This window comes from Alligator mississippiensis, chromosome 8 (assembly GCF_030867095.1).
Source record: "Alligator mississippiensis isolate rAllMis1 chromosome 8, rAllMis1, whole genome shotgun sequence".
NCBI lineage: Eukaryota > Metazoa > Chordata > Crocodylia > Alligatoridae > Alligator > Alligator mississippiensis.
Genome location: NC_081831.1, coordinates 15,984,628 through 16,005,898, shown reverse-complemented (window position 1 = coordinate 16,005,898; position 21,271 = coordinate 15,984,628). Strand labels below are relative to the sequence as shown.

Below are 21,271 nucleotides of genomic sequence, written 5' to 3'. Positions count from 1 at the left end.
CATCCAATCACATGTGCATATGCACACAGTATAGGCCTAATCACACACTTGCAAGGAATTGCAGGCCCGCAAATTTGTGAGAGCACATGACCATTGTCTTTCTGCACCATATATTCCCATTAATGGTGTACTGTTTCAGACAGCCACATCCACGCACATAACCGGGGATACAGAGGTAAGTAAAATCGCCCATAGGGAATGGCAGTTTATTAGCATACAGGAGATGTGAGTTCTACCTGTGACTTGCTGTATGAGATGGGACAAGTGTCTGTGTCCCTGTCTTCTCAAGGCTATTGATCTTAAAATCAGCAGAAGTGCCCTGTGTTTGGTAGTATTACTAAGGGGGGCAATTGGAGCAGCAGCCCAGGGCATTGAATTGGTGAGGGGTGTACAATAGCAGCTGCTGGCCAGGCATTGCTGCTAGCATTGGCAAGCTGGCCAGTGTCGGCAACCTGGCTGCTAGCATTGCCAACCTGGCCAGTGCCACCACCCTATGTGCTGCCACTGCTTGGGGCATTAGGATTAGTGCCCCATGCTTCATTAGCATGTAACAGACTCCTTGAAGTTGTTTATTTGTGGAAAACCAGAGAGAGAGAGAATAAAACCAGCCCCCACCAGAACAGCCTGGAGGAATGTGGAGACCCGCTTTGAAGTTCCTGCTCTGGTGTCCTCTCATATTTCAGGTGAGTGCCCTGACCGCTGGGCTACAGCATCGGGCTTTCTCGCTCTGGCCCAATGAATATACAAAGTGGGATACCTCCAGTAGGAGACCTCGAAGAGAACAGCCACAAGCTAGACACACACCTAGGCTGTGAGAACCCCAAGTTCACATCCCGGGTCTGAATTAGACACCCACACCTCAAGTGAGTGCCTTTACCACCTGGCTATTCTGGGATGTGCATGCTTTGCCTGAACCCAAGAGACATTTCCTGGCAAACATTTGTTGGATCTGGTATGTTTCCATTAAACATTTCTATTTTGACAAGCTGGCATCTTTTGCTCCAAATCACGTTTGATCAGAAAATCCCCAAACAGCCATGGCCAGGATCAGTCCACAATGACACAAACACTTTTCCATGTGCAGGGCAAGCTCACAAAGCAAATGGGTTCCTTGACGTACCTTAAACTGTATGAGAAAGGAAATGAATCACAGGCCTTCTGGATTGTCAAAGGTTTTGTTAAATATAAGGAGAGAGAGGGCATTGGGTTCTCGTTATGAAACATACTTATATAGTCCCAGGAAGGAAGGCTTTTTAGGGCAATGTCCACAAAGCCTAACGTGACTGGTGGCCTTTCACAAACCACAATGTCAATATTTTACTATTTTGTGTAAACCCAAGGCTGGTGAAAGTTGCTGCCTTGACAGCCCCCAAGGCTGATGTGCATGCTCTAGATGAAGAGAGGACAAGTGTCTCCAGGCTCCTTTGGGATCGTGCCTTTGTGCTGCTGGGAGACATCAGCTCCAGGGCCGAGAGCACATTGCTCTACTGAGATGGGGTGGTTTCATGGTGCAGGCACTCAGCCAGTGAGACTTGAACTGAGCCCAAACACGCTCATTTTACACCAGCATCACCAGGTGGTGTATCTCATGATTAGTGCTGAATTCAAACTGGGGGCATCCCAGAAGTATAAAAAAATCTCTTTAGCTCATAAGCAGTTGCTGGAGCCATTCAGGCCTCACAAAACACAACCTTTTCTAGATGAGATGGTCCCACTAATTTAAGCTAAATAGCTTTTAAACTTATTGAAACCTGTGCAGACTTCTGCGTGGATGTTCTTATTATTTAAACCTGGATCATTTTCATTTAGCGTCAACCACCTCCTAATCAGTTTAAGCTGAAATACAAGTCTAGTGCCCCATTTAAATGAGCTGCGTTTAGAGTCATTTTGTGCAAGTTTCTCAGGTAGACCCAGCTCTAGGCTCAGCTCCTGTCTCATTTAATCTTTCTGAGACCTCTTGAAGTACAGTGGAAATGTTTCCACTGACTCGAATTGAATTCTGCCTCTGGAGTCTCCTAGATTTCAGTATGTTCTTAGTCACTTCTCTTCTTAATTTGCTTTCTCGTTCCTCCTGCACCAACCATGCCCTCAGCCCACTGTCTTTGCCTGATTACTAATTGCCCACCATGTGCTTGACCAAAGAAGCAAGCAGAAGCATACTTCTAGTCTCCTAAATAGATCAAGCCTGTTGCGATACTTAGGCAGTGTCTGACCCAAGGGTTCCCTCTCCTTACCAGAAGAAGGGAGTGTGTGGCTGTGGGAGAAGAATCTCTCTTTGCTGTGTCGAGTTGGCTGTCTGGTATTCGGCTTGCTGATGGGCCATTTCTCTGCAGTGATGAATAGCTCCGTCACACACACACTAGCCCTATGTTGCAAGACCAAGCAAACCTTTTACTCAACCTGCAGCTCTGAATAAGCCTGTCCTTTCATGTGGATTTCAAAAGGAAAGAAGTGTTTACACTGTTCACGCTGACAGGCCAGCAATGCACTTTGAACTAGAAACGGCTTGCCCCTAGAACCAGAAGTGACCTGAGCCACGCTGAGCCCAAAGTGGCGGGGTGAGCTGAGGCTTAAAGGGAGAAACTCGTATGTTTTTCCTTCTTGCTGTACAGGTTAAATGTGCTGAATGCCACAGGGCCGGGAGCTGGCAGGGATATTCTGCAGAGTCTGTTTGCTTTCAGAGGGGAAAAGGTTAAAGCACTGGGGAGGCTGAGTTTTCCTCCTACCCCTGCCAGCGGCAGCACGGTTGGGACTGCCCAGAGCTGTACTTAGGAAAGGTGTGTTCTAATTAATGGGAGTGTGCTGAGCTGCCCCTCAGCTGGAGCTCGGTGCGGGTGTGCGGATACGGTGTGTAGGAGGAGTACACTTCCCTCTGCCAATCCCTGCCTGCTGGAACAAAAGGATTAAAGCAGCCACACATCACCCTAGAGATTATTCCCTGGGAAGAACTTGGAGAACCGTCCCGGCACTTAATTTTGTTCCTATGTAACATCTGTGAGAGCGGCAGCATGAGGAAATCATCGTATTCAGGTGAGCGCAGTGCGGCCTGGCTGTGGGTGCTGGGTGTCTCAGACCCACTGGCTCTGCTTGCCCTGTTCTCTCTCTTTCTTTCTCTCTCTCTCTCTCTGTGCAAAAAAATAAAAATAAAAGTGTAACACATATTACACTTAGAAGTCCCTCTGCCTCTGAATCCCCCTGGGCCTATCTTGGACGAGATCCCTAGTTTTGTTGCTTATAAGTTAAAGTCTTTGATCAATGGAGAGAACTTAAAATCCAGGAAGGCAAGTTATGCCAGCCAGCTGGAAATCAGCTTCGCCAGCATGGAGTCTGTCTTACCTGCAAGACACCTGTGTGACAGCCAAGGCTGGGTTGAATGGCAGGGGGGCAGCTTTAAGCGCAGGAGACAGTAATGACAGCACTTCTTAACATGCTGGCTGCATTTGTGTGATAAGTTTGTGCTTCAGGAGAGACTGGGACTCTCTAAAACAAAACAATTGTGGAAATAGTGTGTTGGCTTGAATCGGAGCCCCTAGAGCCTTCCCTTCCCCACTTCACCCCCGGCAGTTTTTAAACAACCTCTGCTCCCCCAGCTCTCCTCCAAATCAATGCCTCGCTCCCCATGGGACAGCGGCTGAAAGTCCCTGTCTCTGCAGCTGTGGGTGGTCCTGCCAAGGTTACCTTCTGCCTTCTGGAGGGTGAGGCATTAGCCCAGGAGCAGTCTGAAGCCAGAGCTCTGCTCCTCTCCTCTTCCTACCAGCTACAAGAGCTGTGGAAGCCTTATGTGCTATGGCTAGATTTTTCTGAAGCAGTTGCTATACCACTGCCAAGGATGAGTTGCATCTGGCATGGTGGGAGGGGGTGGCTGAACCTGGCACTGCCCTGAAGCTTCCTATGAGGTTCCACCAATGACGTTTTGGGAGAAGCTGTCAGTGCATGGGAGTGAGGATATGACTCCTATGAAATGTCAAGCATTTAACCCGCTGACCCACTGTAGCTTGGGTCCTTGCCGGCACCAACCCAGCAGCACGTTTTCCAGGCATACAGCTATGCTCTGCAACTGATTGCTCCTAGCCAGCAGCCTGTGGCTTGAACAACTTGTGCCAAGTTCTGTTCTCACTTACACCCTTGGTACCCCATTAACTTCAGGGGTGTATGGTGGGGGATGCTACTAATAGCCTGCAGGCAGCAGTATAGACAGTTGTCTTCAGGCCAATCTCTTCCTGGCATCCTGAGTCATCTAATTGAAACCCACGTGGACTACACTCTTCACTGGGATGTCAGTGCTTTTTGGAATGGCCAAAATATTCTGATTCATTGAAGCCACGTAATGGCCTGTTCAAATCCTGATGACTTCATAAACCACAGAAGCAAGCTGGACTCAGTGCCCTTCCTCCAGAGCTCCCCAGTGGAAATTCTTTTTATTGCCTATTTAGTTTCAGTATCAATAGGGAATGTTCCTATCTGGAGTGTTATGTGTTTAGTCCCAATGCCAAAAAAGTCTCTTATTAATATCAATGAACAGGTCCAAGTTCAAGTATGGCTTTGGACTGGAGGTCCGTGTATGATGAATACACCACTAGAGGTGTGCCTGGTGATTTGAAGCCAGGTCCTTTCCCAGAGGTACTTAGTCAAGATACAATGGCTACCATACATACCAGGAGGTATATCTTTTCTCTAAGAGAGAAAGCAGGGCAAGGGAAATGTATTTTGTGGGGGGTATTTTGTGGAACTCCGAAAGTTGGGAGGGATGCTTCAAAGAGTAGCTGCAGGACAAAAAAAAGGGGGGGTAGAGTTGAGGGTAGGAGGAGGGATTGTTAATTCCTTCCTATTTCTTAAAATGACAAACCAGGCCATCAGCTGGTCTAAAGTGAGCTGTCTCTATTGAAGCTATAGCTCATTTACCCTTGCTAAATTGAAGGTCAGGTGCAGTCGAACTGAAGTATGATGGTGCTGCCAATTATAGCTGCACAGGGCTTACAGATACCACATGGATGGGTCCTTGAGGAAAGCACAGATCAAGAGAAAACCATCTAATGGCTATTTGATGAAATCATGCCTTCTTCCTCAACTTCTGGACACCACAGACAGGCTAACCTGTACAGCATACATGAATCCTACCATTAAATATTTTAATTCCATCCCTCAAAGATCCTTGTCACTGACAAATGATCTGAAATTGTGGCTGCCTGCTTTTAAGACCTAATGTCCTGGGTTACCATGTTTGCTTTGTACTGATGTGTACTAGAGTGAAGCCGTGTGTCTGCAGAGTGCCTCGCGTTAATGAGATGCATCTCTGATGACGACATCCCATGAGCACAGCTCCAAATAACAATGTTCAAGCTCAACGTTAAGATGAAATGTCATTTGATTAACAATGTTCATCCAGAAGGGACTTGAATTGCATGTGGCCAGCTGCTTTGTGAAAAGATGCATCACTTCTGGACCAGAATGCGGCAACTGTTTCAAATGGGAAGGAAAGAAGGCTATTTTATTTAATGGAAACAAGAAGGAAAGCTAGGGAGGCACGACATACCAGTAATTGCATGAATTGGAAGCTGGCCAGGACACTGGGGTTAACACCCCCCATCCTGCAAGCTGCACTCTGATTTCTTAATTGGTTGGCTGTACATAAAGGGCTTGTCTACACCACATCAATCTCCAGAAGCATCTGAGACCAGGCACTGGGGATGAATCTGGAGCAGCTTCACTGGCAAACTTCCCACTCCGAAGCGTGTCAGGGGACTCAGGTGGGTGGGATGCACTCAGTCACTGTGGTGCTAACCAGGGCATGCTGCTGCTGTAGTACAGACAAGCCCAAACAGCCCTCATTTGTATGTCTCATCCCAAGAGACCGCATTTCCAATAGCATAGCTCCCCAGACTGCTGGGGCCAAAGCCTGGACTCTGCAGGAAGTGTCGCAGAGGGAATTATAGAGTATCCCCTACAATTCCCATTGGGTTTCTTAGAGGTCTCCCATCCCAGGACTGGCCAGATCCAACCCTTACTAGCTCACAAGTCTGGCAGTTACCTTGAAAGGCTAAAATGGTTTTCCTGCTACTAAGAATCCCGACTACTCCACAAAGCAGTGATTTTTGACACATTAGTACCAGAGCTCATTGACTGTGCAGGTGCTCAGAGTGGGGCTGTTGAGAGGACCAGAGAGATGAGTGGGCAACTGGCTGTAACAGCTAAGCTGAAAAGACTGCATCTTTCTGCCAGCACTGCACTGTGGGGTTTGAGCTCCAGCCCTGGGAAGCCAGGTGCAAGCAGGAGAACCACTAATAAATACTCTAAAGCAGTGTGGTTTTCAACATTTTTTAATTTACAGACCCCAAAACAACTCTGAATGGAGGTGCAAACCCCTTTGGAAATTTTGGATGGGGGTGCAGAGCTCTTGGAATTTGAAGTGTGGGTACTTTTGGTTGATCATAATCATTTTCATTTTTTCATGTACCCCTTAGACATAGTCTGTGGACCCACAGGGGCTTGCAGACAACAGGTTGAAAACCACTGCTCTAAAGCAGCTTGCATTAGGAAGAAGCAAGCCCATTGCAAACACCATAGGGAGGGCCATCAGGCTCAGATTTAAACTCCTCAGGTTCCAGACTTGCCCCTCTTCCCCTCAATCCTTTACTGTGGCTCTCATCCAAAGCCCATCAAGCTCAATGGAAAGATCCCCATGACTTGAATGGGTTTTGGCTCCAGTCCTATACCTGTTGGTAAGGCTCCAAGGCTATCCCCCGCCCTAAACAGGATTTACCTTTTCTGAAGTACTGCAGGCAAAATCATTATACATCTGCTGTGGCTTTTGAGTGCTTGCCATGTAGGTGTGGTTGGGACAGAGAGTTTGCCTTAGATGCTTTCCTTCTTACCAGTAAAGAGACGCTCAGCCCTTTGTGCTTTAGCTTCAGGCATCTACAGCTCAGCCCTGCAATGCTCTATTCCTGGAAGGGACTGGGGCCGGGGGCGGGGAAGTGAAGGAAAAAACCTTTACAAACATCAGAAGGAATCTTACAAGGGAAATCAAAAGCAAGTACCCACTCCGAAGCCAGTTCAAACTCTTTGTGCTTAAAGGTTTTATTTTTTCAGATGCTTGGGGAGAGCAGAGTTGTGAGGAGCTGTTTTAGTTGCCTTGGGATGCTATTTTTTAAATAGATGCTCCCTTTTCTGGTAACTTGCAGAATCATAGAACGGGGCTGGAAGGGACCTCAGGAGGTCACCCACCCCAACCCTCTGCATCCCCATAAATGCAACAGACAAGCAAGGTGCGTGAGACGAGATGCCAGAGTGGCCTTCAGGTTACCTCTACGCATGGCAAGAATTGTTTCACAAGGGGCTGCATGTAATTTAAGTTTGTGTAAGACATTGAATATGGTCTGAAACGAGTGTCACCCCAGGGACTGTGTGTGATCCCTGGGCTGAGCTGGGAAACAGGAATGGGAGAATTTCCACTAATTCAGGGACTGTCTTTGGGGGTGGTATGTGACACTGTGGGTATCCTACTCTGACACTGGCCTATAGTTGCCGTACAGATAGGGACTGATATTCTGAAGATGCTGAGCAATCTTGGATCAAATCACTGGTAGCTACATGTGTTCAGTGCCTCTGTAAATCACCAAACTACTGCAGTTCCCATCTGCATTGCGCTAGTGGTGTTGTTGAATGCCAAGTGGAAGAACAGAGATTGGACACTAGGATAATTTGTTTTGCTCTGTACAGACTGAGGCTTTCATAACTGCAGTGCTGATAGTTATCTGCAGAAATGTATTTCTCCAGGGGCACAGGATAGCAGGCTTGTACTTGAAGAGCCAGGATTTTCAGAGCTGCCCAGGGCTGAATTTTGAGTCTTCAGGCCCTGCAATCAGAGTCAGATTTTAAGATGAGTGTATCTACTATTTAGGCACCTAAATAAGAACTGCATCCTCAAGAGTCTTGGGTGGCTGATGGTAACTATTTACCACCGCACAGCAACACTACACAGCATCTGAGGCTGTATCCATCCTGTAGCTGAGAACTATGATTGCAGCACAGGTAGGCAGGCTCCAGCTAGATTTAATTTAGCCATCAGTTAATTAACCCAAGAGTGCAATGAAAAGGTGATGGGATGGGCTTCAGTGCAACACCCAGGCCTCTGTAAGCACCCAGGCTCCCTGGTGTTGGTGTGCTTCTGAAAGCTAATTTGGACAGACCTATTCCTGCTCAAAGGGCTCTTCCCACTGCAGCACTGACATAGGCTGAGACAGCAAGTGGAAGGGACTGTTTGGAACTGAAGTGCCCGGGGATTTCGGGGAGGTGGAATGTAATTACCTTAGTTGGAATTTGGCCAGGACATTGGGATTATCAGTCCCACTATTGGATCAAAGGTCATGGGGCTTCGAAGACTCAAGACTGCTGTACTTTTATCCAGGGAAAATCCCTGTTTATTTCAATAGCATTTTGTCTGTATAAAGCAATGAGTGCTGGAAAAAGCTGTGTGAATTACTGCTGCTTGGGTTCACTGGCAGAACCAAAACACTGAAAACATATTAAGTCAAACCAAATATTTGTGTTTCATTCTGAGGTTTTTAGTATTCGGCTTTGTCAGTTTCTGCAATGAAAACATCATTTCAAAGCAAAACAATCAAAATTGTTTCATTTGGAAAAGGCTGAAAACTGGATGTTTCCAAAGATGGTTTTTTGCTTTTTTTTTGTGGTCAAAATGATGCTCTGGGTTGAATCATTTTCAGCCCCCTCAAAACTGTGTTTTTTGGGTGAATGTTCACAAAAACAAAGCTCTCAGATCCAGATCTAGGTCTCCAAGCACCAGAGGTTGTCAGCACCTCTGTCTAGCTGCAGTTACCTACTGCGGGAACTCAGAATTCAGTGCATGCTTCATCACTGCCAGATTAGCAAATTGACATGCTTCATTATTACCACCCATCCCTTCCATTAGGAACTTCAGTGCCTGGAACTGTGACATGCATTCAGGCACAGTCATGCCTACCCTGTTATTTTTCAGTAATAGTGCCTTAATAAGGGTCACCTTTGAACACAGAGAGAATGGAATTAGTTAACTGCATACTATGAATATTCTGGATGAGCAGAGCCCTTTTCTGAGTCATTTGATTAAGCTGTGGTGTCTATCTTAGGATTTGTGCTTTGCTTATCACTGGGTGCATCTACATGAGATGCTTACTGCGCTGGAGCCTAATAACACTGCACAGTAGTGTGCTGCTCAAAAACTATGCTAATACGCTACTGCACGGTGTTGTTAGGCTACAGCGCAGTAAGCGCCACAAAAAAACCATGTGCCAGCGCTACTGCACAGTAACTGTAGTTACTGCGCATTTAGTTGGAACCTCATTAAGCAAGTACTAAACTAAAGGTGTAGATATACCCACTGTGAATCTGAACACCTAAGAAAACAAAGATACAGTTCTTGTAGTTATCTGCGTTTCGACCTTTGTTCTGCTAAAGGATATCCTACCAGAGAGACCAATTCCTGGGTGGAGCTCCCCTGCAATGTATATGGCTCTTCAGGAGCACTGGTTTCTTATTCTAAGGTTAGGTTACTTAGGAGTGCAGGGGTTTCATACCCTGTTTTTTCACTCCAGGGTTGTTTCTGAGTGATGGACTGCTTACATACTGCTCTAGTAATGTAGGGTGGCTGTTGTATATTTGTACTGTGGTAACACCCAGGACCCTGAGCCAGGGAGTGGACTCTTTTGAGTGGTAGGTATTGTACATACACAGGAAAAAGACTCTCCTTACCCCAAAGAGTGTAAGGGTCAGAGTCTGTTCCATCTATTGGGTGCATAAGTGGACTTGTGCAGAATTTATTCCATCTATTAGGTACATAAATAGACTTGAGCAGGTTAGACTAGTCCATCCTGCTCAAGTTCCTGAAAAACTGTTAATAGAGGAGATGGATGGGTCCATCCTCCTCACTGTTTTTGTCACTCAGGCTCAAGGGTCAGCTGACAACATGTTAGTAAAGTAGATGCATTAATAGATTTTCATGACTTGAACGAGGGGTGGGGAGGATAGAATTGTACTTAGGCACTAAGTCCATTTAGACACCTAAGAAGTGGAATAGACTCTGGCCATAAGTGCTTAGCTTTGTGCACTAGTGTCTTGTTGAAGAGGTGCAAACAGGTGCTGTACATGCAATATTGTGGTGGTGTTTTGTGGGGCTGTGGGACCCCGTTCAAATCATGAAGCATTTGCTTTCAGAATATACTTTTAAGTTCAGAGATTTAAATGCCTGCAGTGTCCCTGAGTTGGGCCAATGCTGAATGCTCTGGAAATCCCACCCATAAGCAATTACATAGATTTTGGCCTCATGTCCGTGAGGCAGATCACTCAGTTGCTGCTAAGCCCCTGCTGGAGTTCAAGGGTGAAAAATCTCCCACTGGCCTCTGTGGGCCTGAATTTCATCCCTGGGCTTCACACATTGGTGAAGGAAAGTATTACTACTACAGCAGAGATGGCGGAATAATAATTTTCCTGGCAAAGTGCCCGATGCCTGCCCCAACCAACTGAACTGCTGGTTAGAGAATAACTCACTTGGATTATGAGTATATTTTTTTTCCACTTCATTGTTTATATTAGAGGCAGAACTTACCCTGCTGGGTGATTATGTTAATTACAGCTTTAATAAATGATACCCTAAGCTCTTTCTCCTTGATCTGGGCTTTCCTGGGTAGAGCCCTAGAATCAGTCACTGAATCCTAGAATAGAAAAGTAAGGCTGGAAGAGACCCGAGGGAGTCATCTAGTCCAACCCTCTGTTCAAGGCAGGAGCACCCCTGCTTAACCCGCTCTTAAAACCTTCAGGAATAAACTCTCACGCAAAGCTATCGGGCATAATGCCTGAACAATCAGGAACACCCTTAAACTTGTCCCAGGTATAGCAGAGGGATAGGAGCACAGCCAATGTCCTGCTGCTGCAAGGACAGGAAGTCATTTATTAATATACACTGAGCGATGAAAGGAAGAGCTTAAAGCAGCTTGAAATTTCAAGCACACAACACACTTCCCTCTTTTCTGCCCATGACACCTCAGTGAGGACAACTAAGGACACGATCTGGCTCTAGCCCCCCTCCACAGTTAGAATATGCAACTCTTTCTTGGATCTACATGCACTTGGCCATTCCCAAGAACTCCATTTTTGCAGACGTGTAGCTTTTCTTCTTGTCTGGTTCTCTCTTCTCATGGTTCCTTTCTCTTTATTCAGGGTGAAGGAAGAACCCCATTCAAACCACAGACTCCACTGACACTGGCTTGTTCAATAGCAACTACCCCAGTGCCCATAAAACTCCTGCTACCCGGTGGGATTCCAGAGTGTAGCAGCCCTAAAGACCCAGTATGGTTGTTCAGGGAAAATAATGTCATAAGCTGTGACAGGGACTTTTTTTTTTAAAGTCTCTCAATGCTTGAAGGGGTATCAGAGTTTCTTTCCTGTCCTAATTGTTTAAGGATAATATTAGGACCAAGATGCCCCAGGCAGCATCAGGGGTCCATTGAGGTAGACACTGCGTCAACATGCAGTAAAAGATGGTCTCTGTCCCAAAGAACGTACAGTCCAAATCTTAACTTTGTTCTGTCCTCCTAACAATGTGGCTGATGTTACAGAGCAGTGGTTCTCAACCTTGTTAGACTCAAGGCACCCCTCAGAATATATCAGCTTTTAGCTTTCACTTGGTTTTTGGCTATGGAAAAATAATAGAGCAATTCAACTGCAAAGACGTCAGACTAGACCACAACAGTCAGAATGTTTTCGATGCTGTGGATTCCTAGTTGAAATTTCTGGGTTTATTTTGTGAAACATGTGTAAGTCTTTGTATACCTAACAGTACTAATATTTCACAGTTCCCTTAAAAGGATCTCACGACCCCCTGGTTGAGAATCGCTGTTATAGAGGGCATCTGGACAGTTTTGTTAAGAATAAGTCAGTTTTATTGAAGTTATGGAAAGAGAAAATCACGGGCAATGCCAGGAGCTTGTCTTCTCTTACACTGTAATGAGAGGACGGTTGTTATAAAGACAAGGGGCTTTGTACTTTAGCTTCAGGGCGCTGGAAACAGCCTCTGTGACTTGCTTTGCCCAGTCACATGGAGCAAGGAGACCAGAATTCACATCAATGAGAGAGCTCATAATATCAAAGGTCAGCAGCCCCCTGTCCAAGCCTGAAATCCCCAAAACAAAAGGGAAAACAAATAGGATCCAGTTCCCGCCGGGAAAACACTTGCTCATTGTTTTAGGCAACTGCATCTCCGAATAGGCTGTACTGCGAAGTCACATTTTCCAGCCCATAAACAAAAGCCACGGGGTCCTGCCACGTTTGATCATTCTGCCTGGTGACGGTTTTTAGCAAATTCAAACACATGCCTCTTCATTTCCTTCTTGAGTCACTTCCCCTCCTGCTGCACCCTTGACTTTGACCTTCAGCATTGGTGTTGCTGTCAGTATTATTAGATGTATGATAGTCACTTCAAGGGATCCCCCCAGTCATCACTGGGGCTGCGAGGTGCCAAACAAACAGAGTGAGAGAAGTCCAGCACCACCAAGCATACAGATGAATAGACTGGACAGACATTGGGTAGGAAAGGAACCAAAGGCGACGAGAGGAGATGTGACTAGCCCATGGCCACACAGCAGGTCATTGGCAAAGCCAGGGACTGAGGCTACATCCTTTCCCAGTAGACCATGCTGCATTTCCAGTTGGCATTTCATGACATGATCCATTAAAAAACCCTTAAAACTGAAACAAAAACAAATATTTCAGTCACATTTGAATTGAAAAGGAAGAACAGATGTGCTTCTTATCCATGTTCTCCAGCCAGCGGTATTCCCAGAGAGCCACAGCCAGAGTCTGAGTGCCAGCCCACCCTGAGCTGTGGACATTTTCAGAGAGGCTCACAGTCTTCCCATCCAAGAAGGCTGTTGTGTGTCCTGCTGTGTATTAGCACTGTACATTGCTAAGGAACTGCCACATGCCTGGACTGGTTGTGTTGCCATGTGATACTAGAAAAGGTATCCTGCAAACAGCTCAGAAAGGCATGCTGCTGTATCATTGGCCATAGCATCCTTCCAAGGGTTCTGGCACTGCTTCTCCCAAGACCCAAATGCAGGGGTGAGATGCTTCAGTGGACCCCATACAGCTGTTGCAGTGGTGGCATTATTTACTTGGCGATGTTGGCAGGCTATACCGCTGCTGCACAAGTAGGCCCTGTGGCTGTGATGTTGGCATGGCATGCTTCCTAGGCATCAGAATGGCAAGCTGGCAGTGCACACTGCTATCACAGTGATATGGCACAAGATGGTGTCATCATTGCTGTAGGCTGGTGCAAAATTGGTGATGTACCTCACTAAAGCAGTATCATGGTATGCTGGCAACTGTGCTATCAGCAGGGCATGTTTTTTTTGGCACCCGCTTCACTTGCATCCCATGGAAAAGTTCTGCCGTAGCTAATATGATGTCCTGCCACCTTTCAGAAACCAGCCCAAAGAGAACCCCAGCCCAGCAGTAAGTTACAGCATGATGTGCAAAACCAGGCCACCTTACAAGGAGTCAAGTAAGGAACAACAGCAGGAAAAAACATGCAGCTCAGGAGGCTGCCTCAAGTGATTAATCCCTCTGGTGTAGAAGTCTCTCTGGGCCCAGGCCCACCCCCACCTTGCCTGCCCTTCATGAACCAAGCAAGAAACACCGTGTGGAACAAGGAAATGCAGCTTCAGATCATAACTCCCTGATGAGCTAATGGCAGGCCTGGGACAGGGAAATGGAAACAAGCAAACATTGTGCCTTGTCCTCACTTCTTTCTGCTGCCTTTCACCATGTCTGGTCTTGCCTGAGTGCCAGCCAGCCTCATTTGTGAGTTTGCACACACGGTGATACGCACAGACCCAACTGTGTTCCCCTTGAGCTCATTTGCAAGATCCCATGGATCTCGGCTGGAACAGGTTGGGACTTGGTATCCGCAGCCTGATCACTGCTTGCAGTCCCCAATTACCCCATCAGCAAGGAGAGCTGTTGGCTACAATAGAGTAAATGGTGGCTTCTGCCTGAGCCTAATCTTCCCCCTGCCAAAAATCAAGAGACATTTATTTTTGCAGGGGTTCCAGAGATGGCACAGTGTTTGTGGAGCTGGAGAGAACTTTGCTCCTCTGGGCAAGAGGGAAGTGTGACCTCCCTCCAATGCTTTCTTTAATGCAGTGGCTTTTCCTGTTGGTGAGCTCCTCCATGGTGTTCATTAGACCGCAGATTCAGTTCAGTCATGGAGAAGGCGTTCACATCACTCAGCCAACCAAGCGTAGCAGAGAAACCATGGATTGATTGACTGGACGTGTGAACCTGAACTCCTTTCTCTCATATGGGGGGAGAAGGGGGATCTCTACCTTATTTCCAAAGCTTGTTGGCATCAGGGAAGCCTGTGCTGCTGCCTCTGCTCTGAATAAACAGATTTCAGTCTCTGTGGCTGCTGGTCCAACACCTTTCACTAGCAGTAAATTCACTTTAAGAAAACAATAGGGTTTTTTCCTGCCTGCCAATCCCAGGAGGAGCAGTCAGGACTCCTGCACACATACACTCCCCAGGAATGCGGACTTCTAATACAGTACGGTGAAGAAATCTGAGACTAAAAGCTGCAGTGCAGTCAGAGAGAGAGCACAGTCACTGGTGAGTCAACACTTTCCCACAGTGGCAGGGGAGACTTCGTAATGACAAAGAGGACCTGGGACAGGAATTCATCACAGCCTGGGAATCTGCTTCCCGCTGTGTAACACATCATCCAGGCCACGGCAGTGTTCGGGGAAAGGCCATTCCTGCAGCTCCTGGTAGAAGCTGTACTTCTGTGCAAGAGGGAGAATCACAGCTTGGGTTCACACTGTACAATTCGAAGGCTTCTTTCATCCCTCGAATGACTTCATCAGTTGCGTTACGTGGGTGCAGCGAAAGGCAGCCAGTGCCGGGGAGGAGGCAGCACCTACTTGCCCTCCCTTATGAAAAGTCTGAGGCCGCACCGGGGAGACAGGAGCTTGTTTCCAAGTTCTTGTTCAAAGGACCCTCTCTCTGAAACCCCACGTAGCTGGCTCACCAGTCTGATGGGCTGAGACAGTGCAGCTCTAAACCAGGGCAGCACATTCAGGGCAGGCCAGGCGTTTTCATCCTTGTGCTCAGAGCGTGAAGCCACCTCTTCTTCCACAGGCACAGGGTTAAAGTGAAGGAGCTTGTTGCCTGCCAGCTAGGTGCGGTGCTGTGTGTGCTTTAAGAAGCTAAGCTGGAACCAAGGAAAGAAAGGCCTTTGTTTCCAGGGTTATTCATTATTTCTTTATTTACAGGAAACATTTTCTGGGACTCAGAGTTTGTTTAGAAAAAGAGGCTTAGAGGGAAGACACAGTAAATAATCGTGATGGAAGTGAGACAGCTCAAAAAAGACCATAATCCTCATGGGGAGAGTACTGATGCTTCAGGGACTGAGGGACTAGCAGAGACTTTGGCCCTGATTCCTGACCGGAAAGAAGGAGCGCATCGAGTGAACATCTATGGCCAGATTTTCCAAGGAGTCTGCTTCCCTGAATTAAGTGCTCAGCTCGCGGTGGCTCACGTGGAGATCCAGTGGATCTAAGCCCACCTCAGCTGGCATGGAGACACTCATGAACTTCAGCACTCATTATCCTCTCAGCATCGGGGGAGGCCCTCTCTCTTAGCAGCCTGTTGAAGTGGGACAGGAGAAAGTACTGGGGAAGGCCTAATGGATCCAGCGGGAAGCCAAGCTGGACTCTCTGCAGTAACCCATGGGTGCTGCCCCAGGGTGTCGTTTGCCTTACCTCTGATGTGAGCAAGGGGAGTGGGGTCCAACCTGTCTGTTATATAATGGATAGAATAGCAAAAGAATTGAGTACAAGATGCCCTCAGCAATTACTGCCAAGAACTGGTGCTGAATGATTCAAGGGCTAAGTTGTAAGTGCCTGAACACGTACAAATTAGAGTTGTTAAGAAAACTAACAACTCTTTCAGAGTTTCAGACCTTGCACATGGGAGAACATAGGGTGGAATTTGTTCCACTCCATTTAGCGCTGATGAAAAGCCCTGAACTGACAGGTCTTGGGGTGAGAGTCATCGGTTTAACCACAGAACATGTACCTGGATCAGCAGTGAGCTGCTCTGCCAGCCCCAGCAGGGTCACCTCTACTGGTTCAGGAGCTGGTGCTAACAATGGGAGCAACCAGTGGCAGCTGGAACTACTAGAAGTTTTCTGATGGAAAGTACCAGGTTGTTGAAAGCCAAATATTTGCAGAAATGTGTCAATTTTGGCCAAGTCATGTTTCAGAAAGAAGTATTTTGACACGATCAAAACATGCAGGTTCAATTCTTTGTTCTGAGACCTTTCTTTTCATTCTCTCAGTTTTTTATTCTATGCCATAACATTGGAAAAAAATTAGGAAGAAACATTTCAGTTAACACAAAGGGATTCTTTTTCCCCCTGAATTTTAATTCATGCAAAAATGTTAAGTTTTTTGGTTTTGTTCCATTTCGGAATATCTGGTTCCCATTAAGCTCTGATGGCAACTGAGTTCTACCCTGAGCTCTTGTTTCTTGGTTGTAATACAGCGGTCCTTATGTTTCACACAGATGCTGGGTGTGTGCTGAGATTTATCAATGCTCAGACAGGCTGGAATACTGTTATCACTTGTAGCTTGTTAAACTGCTCTCTCTACTTCTGTCATTCAGCCAAGGCTATATCTGTGAATACTTCCTCTGGACTAATGAAAACTAATTGTTTAGTGCATAAACCTTACATGGATGATCGAGAGTGGTTGGCTGGGTAACTCCATTTCTTCAATGCTGGGAGATGCTGCTGGTGCAGTTTGGTTGCAATGGGATGTCATGGTTTGGGTGGTCTTTCCCATCTAAATTGGCAGCTGCAATACAGGGCTGTGATTTATTTCCTGGAGGGGATTTTGGGTGGATAAACCTCCTGACGGTGATGTAAAATAATCTGACAGGCGATTTCTGCAGTTAATATTGCGAACTATGAGCTCATTCATAGCTGCTTTGATCCATCTGTCTAGCAAGGTTTCTAGCATTCCTAACTTGGCATAACTGGTATGTATTCCTCCTAGCACTCCAGCCTATTTCACATGCCATTTGTTACCTGGGCAATCAGCATGAGGAAATGACATGCCATAGAAAGTGAGATCACATATATGCAGACATGTGTCCCACAGCTGACAGGTTCATCATGTCTACAGACAAGACTTACATTTCAAAGCATTAACTGTAGCACTGCTCAACAAGGTGATGTTGTCAGCTCTTATTATAGTATTGTGAGTCTCACAATATGCAGTGTTTTTATTAAAGCCCCAGCTCCCTGATTCATGTGACTGCATAAGTATCTCAGTTGGGAGATGTGACCTGAGCAGAATGTAAAAGGTCAAAAAATGGCTAATAAAAAATGTATTCGTTTAAAAAATGCTACCTTGGAGTTGTAGCTTGGGAGCATGGTGCGCCAGGAGAGTTGCAGGGCCAAAGAAATAGCATAGGGGCTGCAAATCAGGTGAAGGGAGGAGCACGAGGAAGCTAATGGAGCACATTCCTGTGCTTTTGGCCCCAGTCACTTGCTCCTCTGGACGTTTTGCTGGCCAACAGACTTTCACAAAAGAAATTGCTTTACCAATTGAGTGAGCTCCTTCCTGAATGCCCCAGTGGCAGAGGTGTGAGCCATAGGACATTGCTCTGCACCATTAGGGTTGCACGGATTTGATTTACAGGCATGTTCAGCATTTCTTCAGCTCCCTCTGCACATCTGCTATGCGTGAGGAGGGACCAGCAGGGAAAGGAAAGGACGAATATGTTCAACTCTGGGAGAGCTATTCCTCTATGGAACCTTGTTAGAGCAGGGGAAGTCAGGAAGATAGCAAAGACTCATCAGGTCTTCAAAGAAACAAGGGCTGGAATGAATTTAAACAGCCACTATTTTTATTGGGGACATAGTGCAAGGAATGGAATGAGAGATGTGAGAACACTTCAGGAAAGCAATATATATTGGTAACTATCACTACACTTTTCTTTCTTGTTGGAAGAAGGAAAGTTAAAAATAGCTTAGCCGCACTGTTGGGCTAATCCAAGGGTTTTATTGCAATGAATTCTGCTTTGAGAGCAAACCTTGCAGCAATATCACACAGCTGAGCAACTAACTCCATCTTTCATTAACTGCATAATGGCCCATTGCTTTGCCCTAAGAGCTGTCTTGATATAATCACGGTATACATGACACAAGCTGCATTTTGTAGTTGTTATGGAAATTCCACATCTGGACACGGGGGGCAGTAAGATTAATTTGGGATGGACTTTTTAAAAACGTTTTAGCTGAGCAGAGACTAACAGAAGTGAGCAGCAGCAAAGGAAAACAAAGCTTCTCTTGAAGAGAGTCAGGGAAAGTCAGAAGAGGTTCGTTTATCACTTTTTAAAGATCTGTTCAGTGCAGCTGTGCAGCAAAGTGAAGTTACTGTCAGGAGGGTAAACAGAACTAGGGTTCTGGCTCTTCATTTGGGGAGTGTGATGTGTGGGGCTGTGTTGTGATCCCCAGCTTGCACATCAGAGTGGAGAGGATTTGGTTTTCACCATGCTTTTGGGCTTTGCTTTTTGGTTACTACATGGGGCCAGGGAAGATTTTCCCCCCCTCTTAATGCTACAGGAGTCAGGGTTTGGTTTTAGTTTTTCCACCTTCCTCAGAAGCCCTGGGTGTTAGCTGCAGACAAAGCCAGGGATTTTGACTTAGGTGTGCTAATGCTCCTGCGGGGACTAAAAAACCCAAAGGTTCTTGGCTAGAGTCTTCATCTTCTGCTTAGGGGCAGACCAATTGCCACATTTAGGATCAGGAAAGAATTTTTTCTTATGGTCAGATTGGCATGGACTGTAAGGGGTTTTGCTTTCGTCTGTAGCAGAAGGCATGGCCCTCTTCCTTGGATTTCTCAAGTGTACTACTGCTGTCTTTGAAGCAGCAGGGCAGTGCCTATGCCCTAATGCCTCTACTTTATCTGGACGGTTTGGGTGTTCTTGGTGGTTTGGGGCATTGTTAGTGGTAGTTGTCTGAGAGGGTTGTTTGTGCAGTTTTAGTGAGGGATGATCCTGACTGCAGCAGGGGGTTGGACAAGGTTGACCTCTCAAGGACATTTCTAGCCCTTCTCTTCTATGATACTCCAATTCTAGAAACAGCATGAGGGGACAAGAAATGGCATCCCAGCGGCTGACTCCAATTCTGCTCTGGAGGGGAGTGAAGCAGGACTCCTTTGTATGGAGTTTGGGCCTTTTCAGCAGTATTTTCATGTTTAGTATCTTTTCTTATTCCAGCTTCTGTCCTCCTCTTCCCCACAAACTATGGACTACAAAGGCCACAGACACTGGAACCTTTGGTTTACCCATCGCCTTTCTTTCCCCTCTTGGAATATAATTAAGGGGACTGTATTATAAAACCTTCTTGTGGAAGGTGAAACCTGCCGTGTTGGGTTTGCTTGTGTTTCTCTCTAGTCTAATGCCTGCCTGTCATGGTGATATCTGAGAAGGATACCTGTCTGGTTTACAAGAACGTATTCATCATAGAGTCACTCAATTCTCTCAGGTGATCGCAACAAAACTGATTTGGTAAAAGCAATAGGGATTCATTGGGGATGCTGCTCAGTCTGGGATGTCTCAGCACCAGAACAGTGTCAGGGCCTTGATGAATGGATGGACTTCCTGATCCTGCTTCAAGGGGAAAGGAAAGATAAGCAAATTAACAGCCAACCGAGGATTCAAAACGGAGGAAGCAAGCTGTCTTCTCATTCTGGAGGCCTGAGGACTGGGTCAGGCAGTCAACAACTGAAGTTAACAGAGGAGAGGAAACAGGCCACCCACCCTGATGCTGGTCCATTGGGTCTGAAGGATAGATACAGAATACGTATGTGGGGTGGAGATGCAGAAGCTCTTCAGATGCCTTTGAGTTTCACACTAACAGCGGTGTGTCTTGGGTTCCTGCTGATACTGGCTGATTTGTCACCACCGTGGAAACATAGTGCTGGGGCCTCTTCTATGGGATGGGCTCTTCATCCTAGTACTTGAAAGATAAAGGGGCAAATGCAAAGAAAGGCACTGAGAAGGGTTTTAAAGTGCCAAGGCACCACTCGCTCTGCAATCCGGGTGTGCTTTGGAGCTTCCAGCAGCCCCTCGTCTGCATTCATCAACTGCCTAAATATCTTTGAAAATCTGCCCCAAAACAGGAAGCATGAGGAGAATAAAAAAAATATGAAGAGCAGAATTGCCACTCCAGAGAGGTTCATCTCCATTCTGGTACCCTGCCCGGGACATTCAGAGGGCTGCTGGGATGAGGAGAGCATGCCCTGGGCCTGGTGGGTCAGCCACGTGGGAGAACTTTGCCCTTTTGCTCTGTGTTGGACAGCGAGTCATCATTTCCAGTCCTTTGGGTCCCTTGACTTTTTGAAGGCTGCTGCATCTTTGTTCTTCACGCAGTAAAGACGATGCAAGGAAACTGGAAAGTCACATTCTGAGGCCCACCAAACCTTGCTTACTACATATACATAAACTCCTGAGGCCACGTTACAAACACACCGGTGGCTTCCAGCAGCTTCCCTGGCATAAAACACAGTGAGCACCACTTGAGAACTCTCAAACTATTTAAAGCATCGGTACTGTATTTTCTACTGGGTAGAAAGGCAAATTTCTTCTGCCCCGCAGCTGTCAGGGCTGATCTGTATCTCAGCTGGAGTGCTGCAGCAGTGGTCTCCCCTGGGCTGTTAGGTGCACAAGGAGAGCGTGTAGTTGGAGTCCAGGACTGCAGTGCTCCAGTGGGGCTGAGGGAACCAAGGGTGGGCAAGAAGACTAGATTAGCTGGCTAGTTTGCACTGCTTCCTCTCCACACTGGAGTAGTCCCTTCCCCCAAAGCTGAGCCTGGCTTTGTTTTGTTTCCTCAAGGAGATGTCAGGAAGATGAAAGTCAGCAACAGAGACCTTGATTTCTCTTCCTGAGGCATGGGGCTGCTCTTGGCAAAGCAGAGCTTCAGGAGCATCACTATTCAGCCCTTCCTTACCAATGCCACCAACAGCCTGGCAATGAGATGGGATGAATTTGCTCCTTAATGGACACCATCCTTAGGTTAGATGAAGCAAATCAAAGATGTGGGGCACTGAGGCTGACAGCTCACCTTGCTGAGGTCTTCACTGGTCAAGTTATAACTGGCTGAATGGTTTAAGTGCCTCCAGGTGCAGTTGAGTATCCTGCATATTGGCCATTA

The 21,271-nt window shown here is 46.7% G+C and overlaps 1 protein-coding gene across 1 annotated transcript in view; it reads left to right on the top strand.

The window, feature by feature from the left end:
* The first annotated feature begins 2,825 nt into the window (after positions 1–2,825).
* Positions 2,826–21,271, top strand: part of SEPTIN9 (septin 9) — a 237,846-nt gene continuing 219,400 nt past the window's right edge. The window contains exon 1 of the mRNA XM_014601895.3: positions 2,826–3,030. Within this exon, the coding sequence (XP_014457381.1) occupies positions 3,009–3,030 (22 nt within the window). The 5' untranslated portion in view covers positions 2,826–3,008. The remainder of the gene's footprint in view (positions 3,031–21,271) is intronic.